The following is a 13,472-nucleotide window of genomic DNA, read 5'->3' on the forward strand; positions in this document are numbered from 1 at the left end:
CTGGTGACTTGAAGGTGTTATCCATGTATAAAATAAAACCGGTATGATCAAATATTTAAAAGGTCCCTTAATATTTCAGTTACTCTCAGTAATAAACCTCTCTTTTTCTTTCCCCCCTCTCAGAACAAAAGCCTCAAAAACAAGCTCCTGTCAGGAAACAAGCTTTGTGGTATTCATGCAGAAGAGGTAAGTAAGGTTCCTTTCTATTCTAAATCTAAGATGCCCAAAAGAAGCTTGCGTCAGGGTCTTTGCTGCTGAGGTTCTGGTATAGGTTACATACCGTGTGTGTATGGTGAGTGTCCCTAAAGCCCTCTCAGCTCAACTTATTTCTGTGACTTCACTAGAAGCAACTCACATGTATTAGAAAGCAAGCTGAGAACTCAAGTTTTAGACAAAAAAAAAAAATAAATAAAGCTTTTGCATGCTTATGAAAAGTGTATATAGCTCTGTAGATGCATATTATACATCTGTAACATATATAAAATGGATTTCCTTCCCCCATCTCCATGCCTAGAATGAGACAGGAATAGCTAAATGCCTTTTAAAAGATAATTTATAGAGACAGCAAAGATTTATTATTATTGATTCCTAGAATGTTTCATTACTTCAAGATAAAAAGGGTCACTTTATAAAATGCAGGGAAAGAAATCTCCCTTCTTCTGAAGAGCAAGCTAGCAAAGATAGTTGATGGTACAAAAGCCCTGGTTTTTTTGCAAATACATAAATGTGCAAGTAAATGCATTCATGTGAGCGGCCCCTTTAGCTACTTAACTTTTCATGAAAGAGGATATTACTATATATGAGTCTGATTTACTCATTAACATGACTTTAGTCATGGGTTTTTGCATCTATAACTTCTGCGAAAGTCATTGCACCTTGCCAGAATGAGACAGAACACTTTCCTTCTCAACAAAAAACATCATAATTATGGTTGAATGTGTTTTCCTCATTAAAGACTCTACTTTTTAACTTAGAGGTCAAAAGGTAGGAGGTCAAAATAGTGATTTCTAGTTATAGCACCTATTTAGCAGGTTGATCTGCAGGTTGATCATTTAGCAGAAGATCTGCAACCGCCATTTCTGAGAAATCCTAAGTGGCAGGAAATAATAGGGGTTTGGGTTTTTGGGTAGCTTGTCAAATTCTCTGTTATTTTCCTCTATCACCACGGTTGCTTTCAAACATGCCACAGTATATGAATACAAATATATTTTCTTCCCTTGTTTACTGCAAAAATCTTGGCAGTGTATGCAACATGGCTTTCTGTTTTCCCCTCCTTTTCAAGTTTGTTTTTCCTAGCTGCATAACATCTTGAATGTTTGGTAATTAACTTGAAGATCTTTTCCCTGATTATATCTCCTTTAATATTTGCAACATAAATGTCTTTAAATCGAAGGGTGAAGCCTAAGATTAAATTAAATTTAGTGCACTGTGACAAGCCTTGCTGGCAGAGAATTTCAGAAAACTAAACGTAAGCTCAGCGAACTCTCAAGGCAGCAGATTGTGAGTGCCTTTTAAACCTTAAGAATCTCAGACTTCATGAATCGTCCTGGCAAATTTGTGGCCTTTAAGTGGGTTAGTACCATTAGAACAAGCAAAGGTACTACTGGAGCATCCTTCTTTTTTTTTGTTGTTGGTTTGCCAGTTAGGTGGTGTCAGCTGGAGAAACGCAGTGTATTTTCATAGAATCATAGAATCATAGGGTGGGAAGGGACCTCTGGAGATCATCTAGTCCAACCCCCCTGCCAGAGCAGGGCCATCTTAGAGCAGGTTGCACAGGAACGCGTCCAGGCGGGTTTTGAATGTCTCCAGAGATGGAGACTCCACCACCTCCCTGGCCAGCCTGTGCCAGTGCTCTGCCACCCTCAAGGTAAAGAAGTTCCTCCTCATGTTTAGGTGGAACTTCCTATACTCAAGTTTGTGCCTGTTACCTCTTGTCCTGTCACTGGGCACCACCGAAAAGAGCCTGGCCCCATCCTCCTGGCACCCAACCTTTAAGTATTTATAAGCATGGATCAGGTCCCCCCTCAACCGTCTTTTTTCCAGACTAAAGAGACCCAATTCCCTCAGTCTTTCTTCATAAGAGAGGTGTTCCAGTCCCCTAATCATCTTGGTAGCCCTATGCTGCACCAATTCTGCCCTTTAATTAAGTACTATACTCACCAAGCATCACAACTGTGTGAAATCGGTATCCTTTTAGTTATTAGATCAAATAGTTTTCATGGGTAGAATTGCCTACCAGGAAGCTTCTGCTTCATTCTGCGCTCTCAGACTGCATAGAAATGGTTTCAGAGTGCCCTGTGATTCCCGGTCGTCCAGTTCCGCAGGTGGGAGTGTGCTTGTGGTCCTTTACAGCTTATACGGGTGGCTTTTCTTCTCCTGGAATGCAGAGCCCTGGAGAGAGGAAGGCAGGGCGCTGCAAACCTCAACCCTCCCAGGAGACAGGAAAGGAAATATTGCCAGGTCCTGTGGTTTAGAGATGGCTATCAACCCATGTCTAACGACGGTCTAATCTGGCTGATGGCACCAAAAGGAGTCAGTTTTGTAAGCCCTCTCCCTAGAAGCAGAGAAAAAACCCGAAACAACCAAATTTGATTGCAAAGAATTACAGGTCTTATATGTGCTTTAACTTCCTTATATTCCACGCTGAACACTTACAGCTCCATAACTCTTGATTTCATCACAGGTTTGTGATTTAGCGAATGAGTGATACCTTAATCGTAACGCATTTATGCCTCTATAGCCGTTTTGGATACCTTGTGTGTCACAGAGACTCTATACTTTCTTAAGCACGACCCCTAAGGGCAATAAAAGGTGGTTAAGGTTTTCTCATTGGTCTTTAGCTGACGTGGAATATATTCCATAGTTCTACTGATTGCGTTGCCCGGATCAGAAGACGGGGATTGAGCGTAGGCTATTGGCACCTTCTGCTGTGTAGATGAGATACCAGCAGGTACAGAAGAAGTGAACTGAACTGATGTTGGCTATTTGTTTGAGATTTTACGGACTGCAATAACCAATTTGGCCTTACTTCTTAAATATTTAAAGCGAGTTCTAAAATTTTGTCTTCAGATTCATTTATCCTGCCCGAAAGTCTGTCGCTGAATTTGACTGCACCGATTGGAAAGACATCAAATCTTTCTAAAAGCTCCAATTTACAGAAGATACGCTGCCATCTGTAATATGTTATGCGTATGGATGTGCTGTTTCAGTGAATGTGGAATAGACTTCTAAGCCATTCCGAGGAGCTTTAAACATTCGGTAATAATTAATGCGAGAAAGCTTATTGGAGATCAGTGGAGACTGTGGATTTTAGTAAATGTAAACTATTATTTTCACAAAATTCTTAGATAAAGAGTGAAATAGTTGGGTGTAAGATATAAAAAACATTTCGACTATATTTTGGTTAAATAAATAAAAAAATGTAAAGACCATAACTTAAAATTAGTTTAAGGATAAATTTAATAATATTTAAAATAAATATCAGCCTAAGCTGATATAAATCAACATAAAAATGCCTATTTTAGAGAACGTGGTCACAAACTGAGAACCTAGTTCATTTGGATACTCTCTGGAACTCCCTGGTCATTACAAAGAAGAACCTATGCAACACTATGGAAACTTTTTAACTCTAAGAAGAAGACGATTCTTCGAAGGTGATGCTTTCAGTTATACTTCATGGAATATATTAATAACATCACATGTCTAAACTGTGTAAGCCAAATGGTTATTCACAATAGTACTAACTCATGTATATTCTTTAGGTGAGCGCTATTTTGCATTTTCCTTGATACTTTTGCCTGGTTTAAACATGCTACCCTGGAAAAGAAATGGCCTTAGATTTTGATTATTTTTCTGCATTTTAAAGCTGATCTAGTTTCTGCTTTTGTCAGAACTTATTACTTTTTTTTTTCCTGTTCTTAAAAGTAAATATTTAAAATTAAAAAAAAAACCCTGATTTTATTATCCTTAATTTCAGTCAAAAAAGATCCAAGCCCAGCTGAAAGAGCTTCGTTATGGGAAAAAGGATTTGATTTTTAAGGTAAGTTTTATTTCACTATAGTTACCTATAGTATTAGATTTAATGTAGTATTGAAGTAAAGTAGGAGTATGATAGCTGTCTTTATTACTTTAGTTCTAAGGAATCTTATTACTTTAGTTCTAAGGAATCATGTCCTTCTCAAGATACCAAAAGAGCTCAAAACACCACAGACAGACATAATACCATAATGCAGTTTCAGAAATATCATCTATTTTGGTTGCCCTGTTTTTTTGGTTTTTTGGTTTTTTTCCCAAACTGCTGTAACAGAGGCAGTACTTTTTATTAAATTGCTTTTTGGGACAAGGAAGAGAAGATTCAAAGCCTAAAACGTTGTCTTTGTTTTTAAATGGATGAAAGGAGTGGAAAGTATTTAGTTGATGAATTTACATTTTTAGATGCTCACATAAAGCAATATTCTAGTTTCCTGCTGGTGACCAAAATCTGTTGCCCCGTTCCACAGATTCTCTAACACATTTTTCATCTTTCCAACTGAACAATACACTATTTTACAGATGGTTCTTGCTTTTCCTTTGATTAGCAGTCCTCCAGGGCAATGTCAATTATTGTGCAAGAAAGACATGGACCTGCTGGAGCGGGTCCAGAGGAGGGCCACAAAGATGATCTGAGGGCTGGAGCACCTCTGCTGTGAGGAGAGGCTGAGAGAGTTGGGGTTGTTCAGCCCGGAGAAGAGATGGCTCCGGGGAGACCTTATAGCCCTTTCCAGTACTTAAAGGGGACTTACGAGAAAGATGGGGACAGGCATTTTAATAGGGCCTGTAGCGATAGGACAAGGGGTAACGGTTTTAAACTAAAAGAGGGTAGATTCAGACTAGATATAAGGAAGAATTATTTTGCAATGACAGTGGTGAGACACTGGCCCGGGTTGCCCAGAGAGGGGGGAGATGCCCCATCCCTGGAAACATTCCAGGTCAGGTTGGACGGGGCTCTGAGCAACCTGATCTGGTTGAAGATGTCCCTGCTGATTGCAGGGGGGTTGGACTAGATGATCTTTGGGTCCCTTCCAGCCTGAACCCTTCTATGATTCTGTGACTGTCAACACTAAAAGCAAATTTTTGTGTTTGTGATAACCTTGAGCGACGGAATGCTCCTTATGTCCCTGGATCCAACTGCCTGCTCTATGCTGAAACATCTTTATAAAAACTGAAGTTTCTAGAAAGAAATGTCTGTGGCTTATACAATCCAAATGAATAGCCGCTCCAGCTATCTTATTAAAAAAAAAAAAAAAAGGGGAGGGGGGTTGACAGGGAGACAGGAAAAAAAAAGGATGGAACATACAGACATTTTGCTGAAGTGCATCAAGTCCTTGTTAACGCAGGCAGAAGTTAATCCCTGTTACAGGAGGAGGAGGGAGATTGAGGTCACCTGACTGGAGGCTGCTAATTGAGTAGTGCTTTTATTCCCGGCATAAAGGATGAAGATAAGTAGTCATCTTCAAAGTGACTAGAGCTAGAATTACTCACAAAATAATTCATCTCAATATGAGGTCCAAATTGCCTTCTGGAAGTATTTAACTCTCTCTACTGTCTCCCTATTGTATGCGTAGTACTGTAAAGGCAGAATAACGTAGACTGTTTAAAATACACAGTGTGATTTGTGTGATTTTTTTTTTTTTTTTTTTTTTCATGCACAGGTTCATTCCAAGGTTTTTCAGGAACATTTATTTCTGGCCATCATAAGATGGCCATCATAAGATGGCCAGAACCAGGGGAATAGGTTTAGAGATAAAACCTAGGCACATTATACGTCTATGCAGTTAAATTTTAATACCAGCTAGCATTAACAAAAATAACACATTTTTTTCTTCAAATTCCGTTTAACTATAATTAAGAGTTTGAACAGAGGAACAAATTATAGCTTCTAAATGTGCCTGGGTGCGAAAGCTTGTTTTCTTTGGCCGAGGCAGAAGGATTGTTCAGTACTACTATCTACTTGTTGTTTTCGTTACTCTAATACACAGTGAATCCCAAAAGCAGATCCGAATTATTCTAGGTTGTGTAGTAATGGGGAGCAAGGGAACGCTCTGACCCTAAGCTGCCTGCCCAAAAACACCTTAGAGAAGCAGAGACGTAAAACATAAGCATGAAGAAGCGAACAGACGGGAAAGGCTATCTGGCCGGTCACTGGCATACGTAAAGCGAAACCCACCTTCTCCTGATCCTACTTTAGTAAACTATGACAATTTAGTGGTTAAGGTATAGATGTAAAGATGAGGAGTTTGTGGTGGTGGTGGTGGGGGGAGTTTTCTTGCGTCATAACAGAGGCAGCGCGTCCCGTGTGAATGTGAATAGAAGTGCGTCTCATCTGAGTGGATGTGGATGTCTGCACTGTAGACTCTATTTCTAATCCTTGGAGAGTCTGGGAAATAGATCTTCTCCTAAAGGCCATGTCTCCATTTGACCATGTGAATTATGCCTTAAACTCCTTGACCTACATTGAGTAGACATCGTTCTTGAGTATGAAGGAATACTGGGGCCACCAGCTCAGATGTAGGTCCCAAGTTATGTAGGGTGAGTTCTGCTCTGAACGCGCTTCCTTGCAAAATAGGGAATAAGTTACTTGCTTTTTAGGGAAATTACTAACTAGCGTAATTAAAAACAGTTTGAGAACTTTAGATGGACGATGTTAATGAATTTGAAGTGGATTCCAAAGTCCCACATACTGACAACTGCATGTGCAAATACTTGAAACATCTCTCGACTGTGTGCAATTCTGAGTGCGACTGCCTGATTTGCTAATTTGGTGTGCCCTTTATGTGTAGTCAGAAGTATTTTTGCCAGGTTTATTTGTTGGGTTTTTTCCCCGGCTAAAGGAAATTTGATTTATGAAGAAAAGGGAACAGCAAACTTGACGCTATCCCCCTAAATAATCACGTGAGATGAGGGAAAGGGTAGGTTCGGTGTGCTCTTCTGTCTGGGTTTCAGGTCTGAAGTAAGAAATACTGAGTGAAGGAGGAGCCGTTCGGTATAGGGTGGAAAGATATGTGTCTGATCAGAGGGACGCTGCTAGGTCTGGGCAAGAACAGGTGGCGTTTCGTTTCTAGTTGCTTCGAGACTAGAAACTAAACAGATGGTTCTCTTTGCTGCTGAGGCTGCTTCGTGAAGCTCTGATTCTTTCGGATGAAAGATCTAAACGGTGGGTGGAGAGTCTTCTGCCAGCGCAGAGCACGAATGGGGTGTGTGATAATCTCCTGGCTGCAAGTTACTGTCACGTTAGAGGATTCTTCCCTTCCCCGTTCCCACCGCCTTCCCGCCCCATGAAATCGTACGTTTTCTGTGGGCGTTGCTGAGGGCTTGAGGGATTTCTGCGCTCTGTCTAGCTCCGAGGGCTGCAACCTCCCCGTAGCAGCTCACCAGAAGGAGGTAAGCTTCATATTAGATTTCTGAAGGGCATGAGGGAATACTCCTGTGTGTGCCCGTTAAACTATTACTTTCTGTGGTGGAATTTATTGTGAAGGTCTACGTGAAGTAAGTAGGGTTGGTTTTTTTTTTGTTTGCTTTTTTTTCTGTATAACCAACATTTGGAAACTACTTCATAAATTCTGGTACCTATTATTGTCCATGAACTGTACTGACTAGAGCTGTGGGGATTAAGTGGGAGAGGGAAGATGAAGGGGTAAAAAAGACGGCGTTCTCCTTTAATTGAATGGGTGAATTGTATCTACTTTTAACAATACGTGGCAGTAACTTAACAAGCGGTAGTAAATGAAACATGAGTTCATCGCATTTGGCATGTATTTACTCTTCTTATGCTTTCACAGTGTTTTGTAATCTAGCCGATTAATTATGTGGCACGTGCGTAGGTATATCTATATTTTTCTGTCTCTCTCCCTCTGTGATATAATGCCATATGACAGATGAGCAGCGAGAGTTGCAGAAGTTAAGTGATGCGCTCAAGGCTATGGATGTTGTCAGTGTCTCTACTGAGATTAGAATTTGAGCTCCCGTCTCTTTGTTAGGGTTCAGTCCCTTAAAGCGTGCAGCGTAGGATCCTTAAAGAGCTGACAAAAGTTGAAATTTGCTTTGTATTTTAATGGGAAAAATAAGTAATGATTATTAAAAAAATTCACTCAGGCTTCTTAATTTCACAGCTGCTTTTGTAAGTAAGTTAGGTACTTACCAGTTCTGAACGAGTCCACTCTCAGTTACAATAATTTAATTGTGGTCCTAAACCCCCGATTCAGTGAAGTACTCTTAAGTTTAAATACTTTGCTAAATCGAGTTCTGCGTTTGTTTCAGACATTCATAACCTCTTGTTTTCAAATTACTCCTCCTTCATTACCTGTATTCCCATCATTTGGCTATACTGTCCTAGAAGTCACGTATTTTACTAAATTAGAAAGGAATTGCAAATAATTTGGTTTTTTGTTCATTAAACACAAACATATGCGTGTGTCTGATAGGAATATGAGATGAAGAAAAAATAAATCCAGCAATAACTTTCACTGTCAATTTATACAAGTATCATGTATTTTTGAAATCGTTGTTCTTTTAAATGTACAAGGTGAGAACGGTTCACTGTTATGGCTTGAGTATATCTTTGTTTACTTTTTTTGTGATGAATTTCTAAGTATTCTGCTTCAGAGTTTCAGAATTATGAATTTAATCTACTGCTTAATCTGTTTTCCCTTTTGTCGTTTAAATTGAGACAAAATATATTGACAGACAGTCCTGAAACCCCCCAAAAAATTCAGATGTGAGCAACAGCTAACCGAGCCGAATGTACCCATGTATTTACTCGTTGTTCCGTAGTGGAATTTAAATTTCAACAAGCAAGTAAATAACATCTGCCTTACAACAAATTAGGTAATTGCTAATAAGTATTCTGCACATGGGCTTATCATGAGTGGGATGGTTTATAATTATGCGCCTTCCCCTGAAGAGCAAACCACGTTTGCTTCCGTTGGGTACGGGGTCGGGGCCGGTTCCTGAAGCGGAGCTGTCGAGGTGGGTATTTACTCCGGCCAAGTCCTTGCCTGTGGCCCTGGGGGGTCCCTAGACCTCTCCACGTGTTAAGAGCCACCAGGTTCCCAGGCAATAGCGTCAAACTCGAGAAGACAAGCGCAGGGCTGGGAGATGTGGGGCATTGGGAAGCAGCGAAGGAGGAGGTGCTCGAATAGAGAGGGGAAGGAGAAGGCAGGCGAGGAGGTTAGTGGGGGTGAACGGGAGAGAGGAAGAGGGAGGGAGGAGAGAGGAGAATCTTACTCCCAAAGCCTGACAACATCTGCTGCTCCTCACAGTGGTCTACCTTGATTCCGTGGTCGTACTCTTGAAACCACACATTTCTGTGAACTGCAGGATCACAAATTAAGACCAAGATTGTCACTCGCCTTCAGTTCTCGTTTATGCTCCTAAATAGGGTTTCAGGTACTGAGCGCTCAGTACCTCAGAAGGACTAAGCAGTACCACATCAACATCTCCAATTTAGGCTTGTCTTAAAACCGCTTGCACAGACTTCTGTGAGAAAGAGAAGGCAGGTTACAAATAATGTTTTTTTTTTCATCCAAAGACTTGTTTCAAGAAAGTATTTCCGTCTGGGAAACACCTGAATTGACTTTATATATAAGGGGCAAAGGATGTGTTTTAAAGACTTACCTAACTAAACCGGTACTTGAAAGTCTGACACAGTCAAAACCATTTTCCAAATTCTTTGAAACAAAGTGCTACACCAATTAATTCATTATTTGGATGTGTGAAAAACATTTTAAACCACGCACTTGATATGGTAAATAGAGTCAAAGAAAAGCAAAATTATGTGAAATTGTTTTCACATCATACTGACTGGATATAGTAAATATTTATACCATCCCTCCCTCTAAAGTAAAATAGATGCCACCATATGTGTTTTGCTCCTTATTAGCAGTAGTTAATTACATGCCACAGTAAACCTATTTTCCAGAGTTGCAAAGTATTTATTTCTGTAACGCAGACTATGAGATTCTGCATTCCCTACAGAGAAAGAGGTGAAATGATTAAAGAAAACCAACCAAACAGAAAAACCCACAAAACCGCCGAAGACCTGACTTTGCAGAGAACTTCTGTTAAACGTTAAAATATAAATGAACTTGTTGCCTGGGCCCGAAATAATTGATTGCATAACTTTAAATCTTTGATAACCCTTTACAAAAGTGTTTTGTGTGCTTGCACATGTATGAAGATGCAAAAGTTTGGGGTTTTTCAATACAATTCTGCTATTTGTATACAGTCAGTGGTCAGGCTTGACCCAAATCCACCCATTTCATAAATGTGCATTCACTTCACCCATGATTTGCACCTGCTTGTATTAACGTGGTTATCAACTGTAGAAGTTGCTGACCTTGCATGTTTGAAAAATAAGTCCACTGAATACCTTTTAAAGGATTCTTCATTATGTTCAAAGTACCATAAAACACCTTCTTTCCTTGCAGAAAGCTTTCCAAAAAAGCAATGTTGTTTTCCTTAAACTGTATTTATACATTGATTTTTTTTTTTTTTTTTGCACAAAAAGAATGCTCTTATCTTTGTTGTTGTTGTTGCTGTTGTTACATTGCCCTGTAACGCTAAATGTAACTTCTGTAGCTCAATGTTAAAAGGAGATGATAAGAGAAAACTGAGGATGGTTTCCTATGGGTCTGTCATATCACCTCTCCTGAGAGAATACTACAACTCCTCTCGCTTTCGGGCGGGATCTCTAACCCGTAGTGTGTTTATTCATCCAATGTGTTTCCTCGGCATCTGGATCTTTTGCGACCTCCCTTGGGAAATTTAGCAATACTGCTTAGGAAAAACAAAACAACAACCAAAAGCTATTATAAAAAATCAGTTACAAACATAAATGTAATGCAAAATATTAGAGTTTGGGGTTTTTTTGATTTGTTTTTTTTTTTTTTTTCAGAGATCTTAATCCAGTGACTTTATTAGGGATAACGAGTCCTCTAAGCTACAGGCTGACTTCAGCACATTGTATAACAACTGAACAGTCTGGAAGAGGAGTCTTATTGGTTATTACACCTTTAATGTACAGCATTTTTAAGCGTATTAATTTGCGAGAATAACTATTAAAGACTTAAGATATGAAAATAGTCTTCAAAAAGTTTCCCTGGACTTTGCAGGAAATGACACAATGAATGAAAGTAGGAAAATGATCATCCTTTAAGCTACATTTTTATTATGATGTTTTGTCTTTGATAAATTCAATCTCGATGGTCTATTGTGGCTTCTATATTATTTGATGATTTTATTAGCAAAAAAGAGGTTATTTTTCTTTGGATTGGGTTTACATTTTCTATAAGCCTTTCCTTTTCTTACAAAGGATGAAGATGAAATGAAAAGTGCCCACAACACAAGCAGAGTCTGATAGGTGATGAAATGGAAGGTCTGAAAATATTCTTAGAGACTTTTCCTTTTAAATACATAAATAAGAAAGGTTACTTCATATTTACTGAGATCAAATATTCTTATACATATCTGGCAATCCCATCAGCACTGCTCCAGTTTTGGCAAAAGCTGTTTTGTTAGGAGACTATAGAAAATAGAAAGGAGGCCTGCGTGGATGAACAAGGTGCTCCTGGACAAACTCAAACACAAAAAGGAAGCCTAGAGAGGGTGGAAGCAAGGACAGAGAGCCTGGGAGGAATGAAGAGAAACTGTCCGAGCAGCCAGGATCAGGTTGAGAAAGCTAAAGCCCGGACAGAGTTTAATCTGGCCAGGGATGTCAAGGGCAACAAGAAAAGCTTCTTCAGATACATCAGTGATGAAGACTAGGGAAAATGTGGACCCTTTCTGGAAGGAAATGGGACACCTGGTCATCTGGGACGTGGACAAGGCTAAGATACTCAATGACCTTCTTGCCTCAGTCTTCACTGGCTAGGAGTCTAACCACACCACCCCAGTCACAGAAGGCAAAGGCAGGGGCTGGGAGAATGAAGAACCACCTATGTCTCACCTCTGTGCCTGACAAGATCATGGAGCAGATCCTTCTGGAAACTCTGCTAAGGCACATGGAAAATGAGGTGATCAGTGACAGCCAACATGGCTTCAATAAAGGCAAATCATTCCTGAAAAATTCGGTGGCCTTCTATGACAGCATTACAGCATTGGTGGATGAGGTAAGAGCAACTGACATAACCTACCTGGACTTGTGCAAAGCATTTGACACTGTCCTGCATGACATCCTTGTCTCTTAATTAGAGACACGTGAATTTGATGGATGGACCACTTGGTGGATAAAGAGCTGGCTGGATGGTCACGCTCAAAGAGTTGCAGTCAATGGCTTAATGTCCAACTGGAGACCAGTGATGAGTGGCATTCGTCAAGGGTCGATATTGGGACTGGTGCTATTTAACATCTTTGTTGGCGACATGGACAGTGGGTTGGAGTGCACCCTCAGCGAGTTTGCTGATGACACCAAGCTTTGTGGAGCAGTTGACATGCTGGAGGGGAGGGATGCCATCCAGAGGAACCTGGACAGGCTGGAGAGGTGGGCCCAAGCCAACCTCATGAAATTCAACAAGGCCAAGTGCAAGGTCCTGCACCTGGGTTGGGGCAATCCCAAGCATAAATACAGGCTCGGCGGGGAATGGCTGGAGAGCAGCTCTGAGGAGAAGGACTTGGGGGTGTTGGCTGATGAGAAGCTCAACATGAGCTGGCAATGTGCGATCGCAGCCCAGAAGTCCAACCGTATCCTGGGCTGCATCCAAAGCACCATGGTCAGCAGGGCGAGGGAGGGGATTCTGCCCCTCTGCTCCGTTCTGGTGAGAGCCCACCTGGAGTACTGCATCCAGCTCTGGAGTCCTGAGCACAAGAAGGACATGAACCTGTTGGAGCAGGTCTGGAGGACAGCCACGAAGATGACCTGAGGGCTGGAGCATCTCTCCTATGAGGGCAGCCTGAGAACGTTGGGGTTGTTCAGCCTGGCTCTGAGGAGACCTTATAGCAGCTTTCCAGTACTTAAAGGGGGCCTACAGGAAAGCTGGGGAGAGACTCTATCAGGGACTGTAGCGATAGGATGAGGGGTAACAGTCCTTTCCAACCCAACCCATTCTATGATTCCATGTTCCATATTCTCTGACTCCAGAGAAGGTTCAGTTGTATACAGGTTATTCTTTTACGATATTTATCTAATTTTTTTTTATGAAACCTGCAGCAATTCAAACTCAATTTTTGGAATTTGGTCTACTGTAATCTATTCGCCTTAGTGGTAGAAAACATTTTCTTATATGTCTTCCTCACTGAAATCAAAGCCAGTTAGTTATCATGCTATCTCCCATAGACTTGGAGAGTAGATCTATTTGATTTAAAAAAAAAAAAAAAAACTTGCTTTAGAGCAATATTTTGCATATTTTGAGGTTATTATCCTGGGTTTCTCACAGTGTTTTTATTTTTTACATTAACGTATGTACAATTTTTTTTTTCCAGTCTTGCTTTTCAGTACCTTT

General features: G+C 40.5%; 1 protein-coding gene across 1 annotated transcript in view; it reads left to right on the top strand.

Moving 5' to 3' along the window:
• Window positions 1–13,472, top strand: part of LUZP2 (leucine zipper protein 2) — a gene marked incomplete at both ends in the record, with an annotated part of 198,677 nt that overhangs the window by 128,559 nt on the left and 56,646 nt on the right. The window contains 2 exons of the mRNA XM_082485408.1: window positions 124–186; window positions 3,977–4,039. Coding sequence (XP_082341534.1) covers window positions 124–186; window positions 3,977–4,039 — 126 coding nt within the window. The remainder of the gene's footprint in view (window positions 1–123; window positions 187–3,976; window positions 4,040–13,472) is intronic.

The sequence above is a fragment of the Vanellus vanellus genome (assembly GCF_965231255.1).
Source record: "Vanellus vanellus genome assembly, chromosome: 6".
Taxonomy (NCBI): domain Eukaryota; kingdom Metazoa; phylum Chordata; class Aves; order Charadriiformes; family Charadriidae; genus Vanellus; species Vanellus vanellus.